This window comes from Oncorhynchus mykiss, chromosome 10 (assembly GCF_013265735.2).
Source record: "Oncorhynchus mykiss isolate Arlee chromosome 10, USDA_OmykA_1.1, whole genome shotgun sequence".
NCBI classification, from domain to species: Eukaryota; Metazoa; Chordata; class Actinopteri; order Salmoniformes; family Salmonidae; genus Oncorhynchus; species Oncorhynchus mykiss.
In genome coordinates this window covers 57,425,265-57,442,725 of record NC_048574.1, presented here as the reverse complement: position 1 = coordinate 57,442,725, position 17,461 = coordinate 57,425,265, and the positions used below count along the sequence as shown (strand labels likewise).

The window sequence follows — 17,461 nt, the reverse complement described above, 5'->3', positions numbered from 1 at the left end:
TATGTTGTGTGGACCAGCCAACAAGAGCATACAGGTCGCAGTGGTGGGTAGTATATGGGGTTTTGGTGACAAAACGGATGGCACTGTGATTGACTGCATCCAATTTGCTGAGTAGAGTGTTGGAGGATATTTTATAAATGACATCACCGAAGTCAAGGATCAGTAGAATAATCAGTTTTAATGAGGATGTTTGGCAGCATGAGTGTAGGATGCTTTGTTGCGAAATAGAAAGTCGATTCTAGATTTCATTTTGGATTGGAGATGCTTAATTTGAGTCTGGAAGGAGAGTTTACAGTCTAACCAGACACCTAGGTATTTGTAATTGTCCACATATTGTAAATCAGAACGTCCAGAGTAGTGATGCTGGACGGGCAGGCAGGTCTGCGCAGCGATCGGTTGAAGAGCTTGCATTTAGTTTAGAATTTAGAATTCAGCATTTAGATTTAGCATTTAGATGTAGTATTTAGATTTAGCATTTAGAATGTTCTTCTAGTGGTCGATAAATTATATGTAAACAACCAAATGTTCAAGGACTCAAAGATTACAACGTGGCTGTGAGCGATAGCTACCTCCTGTTGAAGTAGTCGCCGATGCATATTTACACAGTATAAATATGGATGAATTTGTTTTTTTACAAAAACTTTTTTTTGCATGAACAATACCTTTGGATTCATGGTAATGCTGAATGGGTATGATGAATTTATCATTTTTCTATTCAGGCAATATGGAACTGTGGACTATATGGATGTAATATCCGGTTTTGATTTAGGGGAAGGCAAGGATGGGTAAGGCTGACTTTTTTTTCTTCATGATTTTTTTATGTATTTAATTTGAAGATTGTACATTAGAAATACCAACTTCGTTTTTTGTTGTTGTTTAATATGATATGTCTAATTTGTAGAGGTCGAGTATATTATGACATAAAAGCTGTTATATAGTGCGGGCCTTGTTCGCCGTGTGAATCCGAACGAGCAGCTTTTTAGATCAAACTTAACAAATATGAATAGATGTATTATAGGGCTAGGAAAAAGGATTATATAATTTAAAACCTGCCTAGGTTCTCTATTGGAATAGGCCTAGACGATCCTAAAATAATTTGTAATTGCCCTTTTATAAAATAAATCTTAATATAAAAAAGTAAAGGATTAATATTCTTCTGATACACACCGGCAAATGGATAGATTAGGTATTGTCAACAGGGTTGGTGTCTCTACTGTGTGGCGGGCTGGTTAACACTGGGATAAAGTGATTAAAGTTAACGGTAGAACTAACACAATAATTGGCTTATGGAAGCACTTCTCTAAGCGAGAGAAAGGTTGGTGTCTCTACTGTGTGGCGGGCTGGTTAACACTGGGATAAAGTGATTAAAGTTAACGGTAGAACTAACACAATAATTGGCTTATGGAAGCACTTCTCTAAGCGAGAGAAAGGTAGATTATATATTTCTATATAAACTATTTATCCTACCTTTTATATTCTTGATCATAATGATATAGGCCTAGGTGTAAAACAGCTGAGGTGATAGAGCAACGACCCTGGAATAAAAAAAACATAATGTGTATGGGTGGAGAGAGGGTCGGTTTTACAGGTTTACTTCCTCTGGATTGTCAGTACTGCACGTGTTCTTGGCTGGCGTGCGGTGGCTGTGTCGGATTCGACGGTGAGTTTAACTTGAGTATGCCTTCCCTTAAGGGAGTGCCCGGGGTTGGCTTGCGGTCGGCTCTGGCAGAGCCATGGCACGATACAACAGGATATAATGTGATGCCTAAAGCGTATTTTTACTTGCAGTCATTAGCGGCCGTTAGAATCTGTGTTCCATTTTCCTTATTCCTTTTTTTGTCGGAATACAACAGGACATAATGAAGACTACGTGAAATAGGTATTGCATGTAATGGACATAAAAAAGAATCGTCTTGCGTTGCGATATATTTAGGTTGTTTTCTCTTCGTAAAAAAAATAAAAAATCGAACAATTGAATCCAATGAACTGAGCAGGCTGGGCTGACATGCATATAGCCTTGCTCGGACTTTCAAACATGAGCATGCATGTATAAGATTGTGCTGTTATTATTTATATTAATATGATCTATTATTGTTACTCATTTCTTTCTGACTGTTTTCCATGTTATTTGGTTAGTTCTCTTAAGCATCCTCATAGATAATGATGTTATCATGGGACTGCCCATGTTTCCCTCTGGCCAACGCCATTTGGCGGCCAAGGGTTTGCCTTAGGACGCAAAGGTGTGTCATGATTCAGGGAGATGGTCTGATGGTCTTAGTGACAACAGACCTAGATATGGGGGAAGGTTTTAGTGGGTGTAATGTTAGTACAATTGGAGGTTTACAAAGTTGCAGCTACAGTATGCTTAACAGTGCAAATTATTATGGTACAACTATATGGACACTTAATCATCATGGTGCTTTTTAATGGTAAGTTTACAAACATTGGTTGTGGTAAGTATAATTCAAACTTGGTTGTCATTATGTGGGGATATAAGTATATAGCAAGTTATAATTGTAATGGCTTAGCAGATCATACAAAAAGAAGATCCATTTTAAATGGCTAAAAGAAAAATACTATAATATCTATTGTTTACAGGAAACTCATTCTACAAATATAGATGAGTTTGGGTGGAAAAAGGACTGTGGGGGAGAAATATATTTTTGTCATGGGCAAAAGGGATGATTATACAAATGAAAACAAATTTTGACCTCATTGTGCAAACAGATCCGCAAGGAAGATGGATTATTTAAAATATGCTAGCTAATTAATCTATATGCGTCAAATAAAATGCAAATGAATTACTTAAAAATCATACAATGTGATGTTCTGGATTTTGGTTTTAGATTCCGTCTCTCACAGTTGAAGTGTATCTATGATAAAAAATTACAGACCTCTACATGCTTTGCAAGTGGGAAACCCTGCAAAATCGGCAGATTTTTAGCTCACAATCTGTGGATAATATACGACTAGAAAGGTTAAAAAAATCTTGTAAAACATCACAGCACAATTTAAAAACATATGGCACATGGAAACCAAACGAGGGTGGTCTATGGTGATAGGTGGGATGGGCTGAGAGTGGCTGAGGGTTGGGATTGAAGAGTTTATGTTTGGTAATGTGTTATTGTTATGTGACTGCTTTATTTAAAAAAAATTTTATTTCACCTTTATTTAACCAGGTAGGCTAGTTGAGAACAAGTTCTCATTTGCAACTGCGACCTGGCCAAGATAAGGCATAGCAGTGTGAACTGACAACACAGAGTTACACATGGAGTAAACAATTAACAAGTCAATAACACAGTAGAAAAAAGGGGAGTCTATATACATTGTGTGCAAAAGACATGAGAAGGTAGGTGAATAATTACAATTATGCAGATTAACACTGGAGTGATAAATGATCAGATGGTTATGTACAGGTATTGATATTGGTGTGCAAAAGAGCAGAAAAATAAATAAAATAAAAACAGTATGGGGATGAGGTAGGTGAAAATGGGTGGGCTATTTACCAATAGACTATGTTCAGCTGCAGCGATCGGTTAGCTGATCAGATAGCAGATGTTTGAAGTTGGTGAGGGAGATAAAAGTCTCCAACTTCAGCGATTTTTGCAATTCGTTCCAGTCACAGGCAGCAGAGAACTGGAATGAAAGGCGGCCAAATGAGGTGTTGGCTTTAGGGATGATCAGTGAGATACACCTGCTGGAGCGCGTGCTACAGATGGGTGTTGCCATCGTAACCAGTGAACTGAGATAAGGCGGAGCTTTACCTAGCATGGACTTGTAGATGACCTGGAGCCAGTGGGTCTGGCGACGAATATGTAGCGAGGGCCAGCCGACTAGAGCATACAAGTCGCAGTGGTGGGTGGTATAAGGTGCTTTAGTGACAAAACGGATGGCACTGTGATAAACTGCATCCAGTTTGCTGAGTAGAGTGTTGGAAGCAATTTTGTAGATGACATCGCCGAAGTCGAGGATCGGTAGGACAGTCAGTTTTACTAGGGTAAGTTTGGCGGCGTGAGTGAAGGAGGCTTTATTGCGGAATAGAAAGCCGACTCTTGATTTGATTTTTGATTGGGGTCTGGAAGGAGAGTTTAGAGTCTAGCCAGACACCTAGGTACTTATAGATGTCCACATATTCAAGGTCGGAACCATCCAGGGTGGTGATGCTGGTCAGGCGTGCGGGTGCAGGCAGCGAACGGTTGAAAAGCATGCATTTGTTTTTACTAGCGTTTAAGAGCAGTTGGAGGCCACGGAAGGAGTGCTGTATGGCATTGAAGCTCGTTTGGAGGTTAGATAGCACAGTGTCCAAGTACGGGCCGGAAGTATATACAATGGTGTCGTCTGCCTAGAGGTGGATCAGGGAATCGCCCGCAGCATGAGAAACATCATTGATATATACAGAGAAAAGAGTCGGCCCGAGAATTGAACCCTGTGGCACCCCCATAGAGACTGCCAGAGGACCGGACAGCATGCCCTCCGATTTGACACACTGAACTCTGTCTGCAAAGTAATTGGTGAACCAGGCAAGGCAGTCATCCGAAAAACCGAGGCTACTGAGTCCGCCGATAAGAATACGGTGATTGACAGAGTCGAAAGCCTTGGCAAGGTCTATGAAGACGGCTGCACAGTACTGTCTTTTATCGATGGCGGTTATGATATCGTTTAGTACCTTGAGTGTGGCTGAGGTACACCCGTGACCGGCTCGGAAACCAGATTGCACAGCGGAGAAGGTACGGTGGGATTCGAGATGGTCAGTGACCTGTTTGTTGACTTGGCTTTCGAAGACCTTAGATAGGCAGGGCAGGATGGATATAGGTCTGTAACAGTTTGGGTCCAGGGTGTCGCCCCCTTTGAAGAGGGGGATGACTGCGGCAGCTTTCCAATCCTTGGGGATCTCAGACGATATGAAAGAGAGGTTGAACAGGCTGGTAATAGGGGTTGCGACAATGGCGGCGGATAGTTTCAGGAATAGAGGGTCCAGATTGTCAAGCCCAGCTGATTTGTACGGGTCCAGGTTTTGCAGCTCTTTCAGAACATCTGCTATCTGGATTTGGGTAAAGGAGAACCTGGAGAGGCTTGGGCGAGTAGCTGCGGGGGGGGGAGCTGTTGGCCGAGGTTGGGGGGGGGGGGGGGGGGGGGGGAGCTGTTGGCCGAGGTTGGAGTAGCCAGGCGGAAGGCATGGCCAGCTGTTGAGAAATGCTTGTTGAAGTTTTCGATAATCAAGTACCATGTAAAAGTACCATGTATGTCAAATGTATATGTCAAATGTATATGTCAAATGTATATGTAAAAGGTATTTCTATGCAGCAAAAAAACTGTTAAGAAAAATGAAGATATGTGTCCTCTAAAGAGGGGGGTTGGTGGAAGGGTAAATATTGATTTTTTTTAAATGTAAAAACTGCATGCACTTAAAAGTGCGTTGCAGCCTCTCCCTGTGTGTATACTCGTGCACATAGACTGGACCATGATCACACGGACCCTAAAGCGGCGTCATTTGCAATCATAACTGCTAGAACATGAGGTTGATCACCGAATGTGGAGTTGAAACACAAACAAATGTGTATAAAGTTCAATTGACTTTCAAATTAACTTTAAAACAGATAATTGAAAAATATTGGGTTTTCTGATTGTTATCCATTGGGGTGGTGTGTGTCTGTGCCAGCAAGTGTGTGTTCTTACTGGATCTCTGTCCTCTCTTTGTCCAAATCTATTTCCAGATAGTTTTAGCTAACACTTTAGGTCTATCCTGTTAAGTCAGGCTCTGAGACAAACAGCTTCACAGAAATCACCTTACAGTAAATTAATGATCTGAGCTTGTGCTGGGTCTAACAGTAATGTAGACTACCCACAGAGACAAACTCTGTCTTGAAGCTAACCTCCTTCACTGGGTGTATCTCAATAGTCCTCAGTGGCTTCCTCTCCTCTGCTTCAAATGCACTGATCTGAAACATGGGACAGGTGAAAGCAATATTGTGGATTTATTCTGTTTTTTACCCACATGAATTCAGATGAAGGAAAGGAGACTATTGAGATTCAAGAACTGTTTGACCCAGCGTGCACTGACCCTCAACGCCCACACATGAATTGGTCAATATCCGCCACACTCACTCTCTCCCAATCCTTGTGAGTTTGTTTCCCCAATGCCAGAATAAAATATAGTGTACACGCCATAACTTATTAATATAACTTTAAAACTATTAGGTGTGTTTTATATGGTGACAGACTTACAAATACGTACAGTTGATGTCGGAAGTTTACATACACTTAGGTTGGAGTCATTAAAACTCATTTTTCAACCACTCCACAAATTTCTTGTTAACAAATTATAGTTTTAACAAGTCGGTTAGGACGTCTACTTTGTGCATTACATAAGTAATTTTTCCAACAATTGTTTACAGACAGATTATTTCACTTATAATTCACTGTATCACAATTCCAGTGGGTCAGAAGTTTACATACACTAAGTTGACTGTGCCTTTAAACAGCTTGTGAAATTCGAGAAAATTATGTCATGGCTTTAGAAGCTTCTGATAGGCTAATTGACATCATTTGTGTCAATCGGAGGTGTACCTGTGGATGTATTTCAAGGCCTAACTTCAAACTCAGTGCCTCTTTGCTTGACATCTTGGGAAAATCGAATGAAATCAGCCAAGACTTCAGAAAAACAATTGTAGACGTCCACAAGTCTAGTTCATCCTTGGAAGGAATTTGCAAATGCCTGACGGTACCACGTTCATCTGTACAAACAATAGTATGCAAGTATAAATACCATGGGACCATGCAGCGGTCATACAGCTGTCACGTCCTGACCATAGGAAGCCTTTATTTTCTATGGTAGAGTAAATCAGGGCGTGACAAGGGATTTAGTCTAGTTTATATTTTCTATGTGGGGTTCTAGTTTGTTTTTTCTATGTTGGTGTTTTGGTGTGATTCTCAATTAGAGGCAGCTGGCTATCATTGTCTCTAATTGGGGATCATACTTAAGTAGCATTTTTTCCACCTGTGGGTTATGGGATATTGTTTATGTTTAGTTGCCTGTTAGCACTGCATTGTCGTCACGGTTTGTTTATTCTTTATTTGTTTTGTCTTTGCTTAAGTTTCACTTTATTCATTAAAATTTTGTGGGACTCAAAGTACGCTGCGCCTTGGTCCGACATTCATCATTACGAACATCGTGACAGAATATCCCATCAAAACAGGACCAAGCAGCGTACTCAGGAGGAGAAGACATTCTGGACTTGGGAGGAAATTATGGCTGGGGACGAAAGTCTTCCATGGAAGCAGACGCAAGCGGTGAGGGAAGGACAGCGACGACCCCAGGGTTCGCAGCCATGACGCAAGCCCAAAAGACAGCCCAATTTTTTGGGGGGAAGGCACAAGGGGTGTCGGCACACGGGGTGTCGGCGACGCTGAGGGGTGAGTCAGAGACGAGGAGGAATATTGGGACAGATTGAGCGAGGAGTGGTTGGCGAAAGTTGAGGAGAGTGATGAGAGATAGCTGTTGGTTTGGCTGGAGAGGCAAGACAGTCGCCCTGAGGAGCGTGTTAGCCGTCCGATGCCACCTGTGTCAGCTCTCCGCACTCGCTTTGAGGAGAGTGTCATCGTTCCGGTACGATGTGTGCCGGTTCTACACACCGTGTCTCCAGTGCGCCTCCAGAGCCCGGTACGTCCTGTGCCACCTCCCCGCACTTGCCGTGTGAAGGTTGTCATCTGTCCAGGACACGTTGTGCCACCTTTACGCTCCAGATCTCCAGTGCGCCTCCACAGCCTGGTACGTCCTGTGCCTGCTCCTCTCACTCTCCCTCAAGTGTGTCTTCCCAGTCAGGTACCTACTGTGCCTGCTTCTCGCACTTTGCCTGAAGTGCGTGTCCCCAGTCCAGTACGCCCTGTGCCTCCTCCCCGCACTCGCCCTGAGGTGCATGTCACCATCCTGGTGCCAACTGTACCGGCCCCATGCATCAGGCCTCCAGTGCGCCTCCCCAGTCCAGTACGTCCTGTGCCTAATCCTCGCGCTCGCCCTGAGGTGCGTGTCACCAGCCTTCCTGCGACGGTTCCCAGTCCAGAGCTTCCGGCGACGGTTCCCAGTCCAGAGCTTCCGGCGACGGTTCCCAGTCCAGAGCTTCCGGTGACGGTTCCCAGTCCAGAGCTTCCGGCGACGGTTCCCAGTCCAGAGCTTCCGGTGACAGTTCCCAGTCCAGAGCCGGAGCCTTCCCTTGCGCCGATGCCCAGTCTGAGCACGGCGTCCAGTCCCGCTCCAAGGCCGGAGTCTTCCTCTGCGCAGGTGCCCAGTCCAGGCACGGCATCCGGTCCAGCTCCAGGAGCCTTCTTCTGCACCAAGGTCCAATCCAGGTACAGTGTTCAGCCTGGGTCCATGGCTGGATCCACGGGATGAGCAGGTTCTTCTGCTCACACCAGAGCCACCACCAAAGATGGAGGATCCGAGAGCTGAGCGGATTCTTCATCCCGCAGCAGAGCCACCCCCGATGCTGGCGGATGAGCGGGTACTTCGGCCGCCACCAACACTAGACCCCCCCCCCCCCCCCAACTAAACCTCCCTTTGTGTTTCAGGTTTTGCGGTCGAAGTCCTCACCTTTGGGGGGGGGGGGGGGTACTGTCACGTCCTGACCATAGGGAGCCTTTACTTTTTTTGGTAGAGTAGGTCAGGGCGTGACTAGGGATTTAGTCTAGTTTATATTTTCTATGTGGGGTTCATTGGGGATCATACTTAAGTAGCATTTTTTCCACCTGTGGGTTATGGGATATTGTTTATGTTTAGTTGCCTGTTAGCACTGCATTGTCGTCACGGTTCGTTTATTCTTTATTCGTTTTGTCTTTGCTTAAGTTTCACTTTATTCATTCAAATTATGTGGAACTCATTGTACGCTGCGCCTTGGTCCGACATTCATTATTATGAACATTGTGACAACAGCTCAGGAAGGAGACACTTTCTGTCTCCTAGAGATGAATGTACATTGGTGTGAAAAGTGCAAATGAATCCCTAAACAACAGCAAAGGACCTTGTGAAGATGCTGGAGGAAACAGGTGCCAAAGTATCTATATCCACAGTAAAACGAGTCCTATATCGACATAACCTGAAAGGCCGCTCAGCAAAGAAGAAGCCACTGCCCCAAAACCACCATAAAAAAGCCAGACTACGGTTTGCAACTGCACATGGGGACAAAGATTGTCGTTTTTGGAGAAATGTCTGCTGGTCTGATGAAACAAAAATAGAACTGTTTGGCCATAATGACCATTGTTATGTTTGGAGGAAAATGGGGGAGGCTTGCAAGCCCAAGAACCCCATCCCAACCGTGATGCACGTGGATGGCAGCATTATGTTGTGGGGGTGCTTTGCTGCAGGAGAGACTGGTGCAGTTCACAAAACAGATGGCATCAGTCAGGAAGTTAAAGCTTGGGTCTTCGGTCAAATGGGTCTTCCAAATGGACCATGACCTCAAGCATACTTCCAAAGTTGTGGCAAAATGGCTTAAGGACAACAAAGTCAAGGTATTGGAGTGGCCATCACAGCCCTAACCTCAATCCTAAAGAAAATTTGTGGGCAGAACTGAAAAAGCATGTGCGAGCAAGGAGGCCTACAAACTTGATTCAGTTACACTAGCTCTGTCAGGAGGAATGGGCCAAAATTCACCCAACATATTGTGGGAAGCTTGTGGAAGGCTACCCAAAACGTTTGACCCAAGTTAAACAATTTAAAGGCAATGCTACCAAATACACTCAATTAGTATGTAAACTTCTGACCCATGGAAATGTGATGAAAGAAATTAAAGCTGAAGTAAATAATTCTCTCTACTATTATACTGACATTTCACATTCTTAAAATGAAGTGGGGATCCTAACTGACTTAAGACAGGGAATTCTTACTAGGATTAAATGTCAGGAATTGTGAAAAACTGAGTTTAAATGTATTTGGTGAAGAAGGTGTATGTAAACACCCGACTTCAACTGTATATGCAACAACAAAAAACAATCCATGCATTTACTTTCAGAATGCTGGATACAATAATAGAATCATTTAGGACACAATGAATTCAATCACTGCTGTTCTCTTAGTTTATTAAATATACACTGAGTGTACAAAACATTTGGAACACCTTCCTAATATTATATTTTATCGGCTGTGGTCTTCAACCACACACAGACAGACAGTAACAGCAATTCTGTCCTCCTCTACTACCATTTCCAGGAAATAATTGGGTTCCAATTCAAAATTAATTTGTTTTGTGTGAAATGTGTCATTACTACATAGAAAGACAAAGTATGATAATATAAAACATGATTCTGATTGATTTATTGATTTATAAAACATTGCAGCGTTTCATACATACTTCCAACAGCTGATAATATTATACATGTCTTTAGTATTAGCAGTGTGTTAGTGTCAGCAACATGTCTCCATGTCTCCTCTGTATGTAGTACATCTTTCATTTGACTACACATTTATTTCCATTTATATCCAACAGCAATGTGTTTCCTTTTCTCAGTGCAATGTGTTGATAAAATGTCCCTATGTCCCCATCGCAGTTTTTTATAATGTCTTGAAAAGGCTGGTCATGGCTCACAACACCATTATCCCAGAAACCCTAGACCCACTCCAATTTGCATACCACACCATAGTGCCCTCAAAGCTCATCACTAAGCTAAGGACCCTGGCACTAAACACTTCCCTCTGCAACTGGATCCCGGACTTCCTGACTGGCCATCCCCAGGTGGTAAGGGTAGGCAACAACACAACTGCAATGCTGATCCTCAACGAGGGGGCCCCATAGGGTGCGTGCTTATTCCCCTCCTGTACACCATAATTAAGTTTGCCTGACGACACAATAGTGGTTGGTCTGATCACCGACAACAACTAGACAGCCTATAGGGAGGAGGTCAGAGACCTGGCCGTGTGGTGGCAGGATAACAACCTCTCCCGCAACGCGATCAACACAAAGGAGATGATTGTCGACTACAGGAAAAGGAGGACAGAGCACGACCCCATTCTCATCAACAGGGCTGTGGTGGAGCAGGTTGAGAGCTTTAAGTTCCTTGGTGTCCACATCCCCAACAAACTATCATGGTCCAAACACACCAAGACAGTCTTGAACAGGGCACGACAAAGCCTTGGCATGGGTCCTCAGATCCGACTACAAGGCACTACAGAGGGTAGTGCGTACGGCCCAGTACATCACTGGGGCCAAGCTTTTATCACCAAGATAAGACTCCTTAACAGCTAATCAAATGGCTAACCAGACTATCTGCATTTGCAAATTGAAATGAGGTGACAAATGTGTTTAGGCACGAGAGAGAGAGATGGGAGTTCTGTTCCCCAACATCCATATAAAGAAACACAACAATATTCAATGTGGAAAAAAATACAATAAAAGTTGTATTTTCACTTTGGTTTAAAAAAGTTTATAATATGTATCACATAGACAGAGGAATTATGCCTGTAATGTACAATACAATTCAAACATGTATTTTCTGTTAGCTTTCAAAATATGTATTTAATATCATCCACTAGGAGCTAAAATGAATTAGTAAGTAGCCTATAATTATCATCCCATCTGACAAAGAAATAAACACAAATTGAAGCATGGCACTTGCCTTGTTCACAGTTCACTGTTAGATGATTAGATTAGATTTGACCCTGCATGTCAATTCACTACATTAGCTTTCAGGTTAAAGTTTCACATTCATAATACTATGATTCTTTATAATTCATTCTATATTATATAAATTAAATTATTACAAATCATAACTACAATCATTACTAATCATAAGAACAATCATTACTAATCATAAGAACAATCATTACAAATCATAACTAATGTTATAATTGATTTAAATTACACTTCAACAATAATCTTTAACAATACAATTGCTAACTGATAATACAATTGCTAACTCAAAAGGGAATTCAGATATTATTCTCCTGTTGTGGATGGATTTGTTATGACACTGCTCTCACATACCCATTGAGTACTCACTGAGCAAGGCTGGTCATTCCATGACTGAATCATTTCCCAGTCCCACGACAGATTAATGAACCTGTTGAAAACCACACAATCCTCCTCCCCATCAGCATTATTTGGCTCTCCTCTTCTCCAGAACCTAAGAACCAGTTCAGCAGAAAATGATATCAACATGATATTAGTTCAAGAAAGAATACGCTTCAAAAAGAAACAAGAAGTCAATATTACTCACGTTGTTGGTGATGTTGTTCCATCCACCCATTTCCAGAACCCTTCCATCTCTGAGTCAGTCAGACCAATCCAGAAGTGCACATCTTTTTCCATTTTGTTTAGAAACACCTGAAAATAACATAGTTGGTATGTTTAGTCTGTCCGTCTGTCTGTCTGTCTGTCTGTCTCTCTCTCGCTCTCTCGCTCTCTCGCTCATTCATTATTTCCCCCTTTCTTTCTGCTCCTCCGCCCTCTCACCTGTTCCTCTCTGCTGTTTATGATCACCAGGTCTGCTCCCCCCCTTGTACAGTCTGCTCTGCTCTCAGTCCAAGTTTTACTCTCTGTTGAAAGGTAATAGCAGCTAGATCCGAATCTCCTCCAACCGTCAGGGCAGCATCCTGCAGAAAGAAAGTACAGTGATGAATATAGTCATACATACAGAAAACGACTTTCAACATGTCATAATCAACTCAAATTCACAGTTATTATCATGGAATTGATACTCACCCAGTTCTTCTGATATCTTTTTCTCCTGCTCTAAAATTTTCCTTTGTAACTGGTCTCTCTCTCTAGTTATGGTATTATAATGAGTTTGTGACTGGTCCCTTTCTTTAGTCAAGCTTTTATAACTGATCTGTAACTGGTCTCTCTCCCTCTCCAACTGTTCTTTCTCTTTAGTCAGGTTTTCGTAACTAGTCTGAAGCTCTGTGGTGTGGTTGGCTGTTAGGAGATACTGAGTTCTGGACAGTTGATTGTAGTCATCGTCATCTGTGACGGAAGAGAGAACTGTTATCCTTCTGTTGTTAACTTTCTTACGCACGCATAACTGCACTCATCCTAAAGCCCAACATGTGAGAATGGAATACTCACAGAGCACAGAGAGACCTATGACTGTGCTTAGTAGGAGAAGGCACAGCAGTCCCAGAGAAACTGTAGCCAGCTTGTAAGGCTGACAGTTCTGATTCCCATGCTTCAGTCCTGCAGGTGTAGAGAAACAAGCGGTTACATACACCTGACCTCATCCTCATCTATTCTCTTCTACCTCACAAAGCAAGGCTACTCTGATACAATGAGGAATTGATGCTGTGGTCAACAATAATTCTGTCTTCCTCAACTCAGTCCCACTTCCACATGACTGAAAATAAATTCAAACCAGAGGTACCATGCCCCCTCAAATATGTCATGTAAAAATACAAATAAAATGTAAACTGTACATTTGTTGTTGTTGTTTCTCTATAATACTGCTAGCCACCTAGCAATTTTATGAAGTTGACTTTAGCTAGCCGAGATAGGTTCCCAATCTCCAAACCTCATAAAAGAGTCAGGAGAGGAGGATACAGACAGCTCAAGAGATATGCTTAGATATGCAGTGATGGGTTCGGATTGCTAAACTTTAAATATTATTCATCATTAGTTATAATAGAGACATGAGGGGTGCCATAGTCTAGGGTCTACACCAGAGGTTAATGGTTATCTGTAGGAGGAAGGGTTATGGTGGGTGCAATTAAACTTGGAAAGTAATGAGTGCAGGGAGAACGATCGCATGTGGCAGGCATTGATAAGGGGGAGTGTCACACCCTGATCTGTTTCACCTGTCCTTGTGTTTGTCTCCACCCCCTACAGGTGTCAATTATTATCCCTGATGTATTATTCCCTGTGTTTCCTGTCTCTCTGTACCAGTTCGTCATGTTTGCCAATTCAACCAGCTGTTTCCTTGCTCCTATTTTTTTCCCCAGTCTCTTTTGGTTCTAGTCCTCTTGGTTTCGACCCTTGCCATCCTGACTCCGAACCTCCCTGCCTGACCACTCTGCCTTTTCTCTCTTCCTGTGTCTGCGTTTGGGTCTCGCCTTGTGTCCTTATAGGGAGAGAGCTGTGGATAAGGGGGCCGAGGTCAGGTCAGGTCACGTTAAGGGAGAAGGAACAGTTTATTGCCCGTATCACTTAGTTGCCTGCCTAGCAAAAAATATGAAACGTTTAGTGAGAAGGAGGAGACTCCACACAAAGTGGGGTATTCATACCACCACTGGTGGAACCATGTCTTTGTCGGTACAGCTGTTCGATCCTCTGGGATGAATTACCTTGGTTTAAGCTTTCACAGTGTCCGTCGAGTTCTTACTCTGATAATTAGAACCTAACGCCAGAAAAATAAACATATTTTTTTACATAGAATTAAGCACATTGATTATGGCTCTAGATTACAGGAAAAAGCTGTTTCAGGTGTTTGACAAATGCTAAATTCTCCGGACGCCCCTGATTCAAACTATCAAATCGTTTTGATTTTCACATTGTTGTTTGTTTTGCTTCAAATGTATAAATCAAGTAAATGTGTCCCTCTAAAGGTTATTCATATTTTCACTGTAGTCTCTTCCCAAGATAGTTTTTACCGTTTCTACAGCACATTCCACAGCATCCAGATTCCATCCACCATTCCCTCAGATCTATCACCTATGTGTGAATCTGCCATGTCTTTGGACTCTTTAGAGCAGCTCTTATTGTGGGTCTGGTTTACACTTTCTTATTTATTATCAAAGTCTGTGTCTGTGTGTGTGTGTGTGTGTGTGTGTGTGTGAGAAAAAAAAAGTGTCAGTCAAGTCATAACTCTCAGTAAGAATCCGTGAAACACACTTACTTGTTCCAGCCTGTGGACTCTGGTGTAAAGTCTCATAACCTGCAGCCAGATCATCACAGTCTTTCACACTGATCTCCTCTACATTGGCATAGATGTCCTCTTCTATCTCCATATCTCAATGATGATGATGATAATAACGGGTACTGTGTGTATAGTCTGTCGATTTCTTTGTATGCTGTCTGTCTCAGTGATGCTCTGACTTCAGTCCAAATGACAATGAGGTGACAAAGGTCAAGTGTTTATGTAGTGTGTGTGTGTGTGTGTGTGTGCGTGTGCGTGTGCGTGTGCTTGTGCGTGTGTGTTAGAGAGGTTCCTGTTCCCTATTTGTATAAAGAAGAGAAATATATCACAGAGGTGAAATTAAGACAAATTATACAACTTGTCTTCTTTTGTATTTTATTCTAAACCATTATCTTATTGATTACAAAAAGAGTTTAAAAAAATAACATTACATTTCATATTTTAGTAAGATAGCAGACACTCTTTACCAAAGTGACTAACAGTCAGTGCATTCGACTAAGGAATGTAACGACAACCACATATCACAGTCTTTGGAAAGAAAATACGTGAAAAATCAGTGCCAGTGAGAAAAGACAAGAGTAATGTGTTATAAGTATTGAGTTAACATAATCATAAAACATAATAATACAATTATTTTATTTACGATCTACGAACCTCAGGGTTAGGGTCAATTAGATTTCAATTCAGTCATTTCCCAAAGCTTTTCTGTTCTGAAAATGTGTAATTTCTCATTACTTCCTGCATTGACTGAGTTTACATGGAATTGACCCCAACTCTGATGGACCAGCAGCAGCACAACGGCTACAATGACTGCTATCTCTACAACTTCCCTAAGATGACCAAAACAATCACAGTGATGACCAGGAGAACCATTAGGATGACAGCAAAGACACTAAAGACTTTGCAAGATCTGGTGCAGAGTCCCGTCTGGGAGGTGGTCTGGTCCTGCTCCAGATCCCAAGTGTCATGGTCTGAACCAGATCGTTCTGAGGGTTGGGAAGGTTCGGAGTCATACTCCCACGAGATGACATCCGAGTTTTTCTATAATGAAACGACAACAGAGATTACATTTTTTGCTATAATGAAACAATGACAAGAGACGTATTTCTTCTTCTTTTCTTTTTTTTACAAAAAGTAATCACAGAAAGGATGTTTTTAAACAGACAATATATAATCTGGTACAAATGATAACATAATATTTGTAGCATAACTATTTAACTATTTATATAATAATATAACTATTGTATTTACTATATGACCAATGACCTAACCTATAAACGCACAACGGCTAATATCAGACGTGTCTCTCTACAAATTCCCTGAGATGCTCAAAATAACAGAAGCAATCGCCAAGAAGACACAAACAACATGAAGACCTTGAAAGCTCTGAGGAGGCGCTCTCTCAGAGACAGTCCCATGTAGCCCGTCTGGTCCAGGAATGTCGCTAGCTCCAGCTCAGGATCCCGGATGATGCGGATCAAATCCGGATTTACAAGGTGGGTGCGTTCGGAGTCAAACTCCCCCCGGCCGCCGTTCTCCTTGTGCTCGGTGACATAGGTGGCCTTCACATCCCCCTGCTTCAGCCTGATGATGATGCGGTCCTTGTTGCATAGGCGGTAGCCCAGGGAAAGCCCGTAGTCCTGGCTCACGTAGTCCGGTAGGTCCTCGGCTTTGGAATAGGTCTCTGTGTTCAGGTTGCCCACCTCGAAGTAGCTTTCCCTGCGGTCTCGCGATATAACTGGGAGAATCTCCTCGAAGTTGCCAAAGTAGTGGAAGCCGAAGTCGCCTCTCTCAGGGTGGCACTTTACCAGCATGTTGCCGTGGTGATTGAACGCCACGCACTCGTTGGCGAACCAGAAGAGGAGCTTGAGGCCGTGTCGGGGGGGAGGACGGCCGAAACCAGAGTCCTTCAGGTCTTGTATGGTGCTCAGCTGACTACATTCTTCTCTGACAGACCGCACCATCTTGAACTGTAGGGATGATAAAAGATGGGATGGAGAGATAGCTAGAGAGAGAGAGAGATATTCAGGCATCAGTATAGTATTAAAACCAATATCAAAAAACGGTTTCCAAACAAGTAGGTTGCTAATAACACCCACCAACAGATAATAATGTTCGTATCACACTGTTGCATAGATAAACTCTACGCACACGCAAGCATGGACACACACTAACATACATACACTCACACACAGACCCACAGACACACACACTAACATACATACACTCACACACAGACCCACACACGCAAGAACGGACACACACACTAACATACATGCACTCACACACAGACCCATACACACACATTGAAGTTAGTACCTTATTTACGGTGTGTGGCCTCCCTCTCCTCTACTTTCTGAAGATGTGGTGACTAGTCTGCCACTGCTAGACTGGTTATTCAAGTAGATTTATGTAACTGACTGATAGTTGCCTAGGTAACAGAAGGAGGGACTACCATGGGTTCAAGCTGAGGAAACAAAACTGAAACGTTGTTATTAGAACCTTGATCTGGACTTCGTGTGTTTTCATGTCTGCATTTAGTGCTACTGTAAATTACTGCGAGTGCACAATAATGTTTTATGTAACTTTTAACCCAGCATGAATTTGAAGACAATGTTAAAATGTATGT

The 17,461-nt window shown here is 42.5% G+C and overlaps 2 protein-coding genes across 2 annotated transcripts; both read right to left on the bottom strand.

Moving 5' to 3' along the window:
• Positions 1 to 11,330: 11,330 nt before the first annotated feature.
• Positions 11,331 to 15,062, bottom strand: LOC110534342 (CD209 antigen-like protein 2). Its single transcript, XM_021619135.2, has 6 exons — positions 14,812 to 15,062; positions 13,053 to 13,160; positions 12,690 to 12,950; positions 12,441 to 12,580; positions 12,205 to 12,311; positions 11,331 to 12,111 (listed from the first exon to the last, which is right to left on the bottom strand). The coding sequence occupies exons 1-6, from the start codon at positions 14,921 to 14,923 to the stop codon at positions 11,925 to 11,927; spliced, it is 915 nt and encodes a 304-aa protein (XP_021474810.2). The 5' UTR covers positions 14,924 to 15,062; the 3' UTR covers positions 11,331 to 11,924.
• Positions 15,063 to 15,193: 131 nt separating this feature from the next.
• LOC110534341 lies at positions 15,194 to 17,308 on the bottom strand. The gene is made up of 3 exons (XM_021619134.2): positions 17,152 to 17,308; positions 16,209 to 16,837; positions 15,194 to 15,873 (listed from the first exon to the last, which is right to left on the bottom strand). Exons 2-3 carry the CDS (start codon positions 16,794 to 16,796, stop codon positions 15,652 to 15,654), a joined length of 810 nt encoding a protein of 269 aa, XP_021474809.1. The 5' UTR covers positions 16,797 to 16,837; positions 17,152 to 17,308; the 3' UTR covers positions 15,194 to 15,651.
• Between the last annotated feature and the right edge of the window lie 153 nt (positions 17,309 to 17,461).

Bases quoted from the DNA above. Each gene is read 5' to 3' on its own strand.
- LOC110534341 (XM_021619134.2), bottom strand. From the start codon at position 16,796: ATGGTGCGGTCTGTCAGAGAAGAATGTAGTCAGCTGAGCACCATACAA. The intron at 15,874-16,208 runs GTCTTCATGTTG...GTTTCATTATAG, and splicing joins GCCTCCTCAGAGCTTTCAAG to AAAAACTCGGATGTCATCTC.
- LOC110534342 (XM_021619135.2), bottom strand. From the start codon at position 14,923: ATGGAGATAGAAGAGGACATCTATGCCAATGTAGAGGAGATCAGTGTG. The intron at 13,161-14,811 runs GTAAGTGTGTTT...CTACACCTGCAG, and splicing joins GAGTCCACAGGCTGGAACAA to GACTGAAGCATGGGAATCAG. The intron at 12,112-12,204 runs GTGAGTAATATT...ACTGGTTCTTAG, and splicing joins GGAACAACATCACCAACAAC to GTTCTGGAGAAGAGGAGAGC.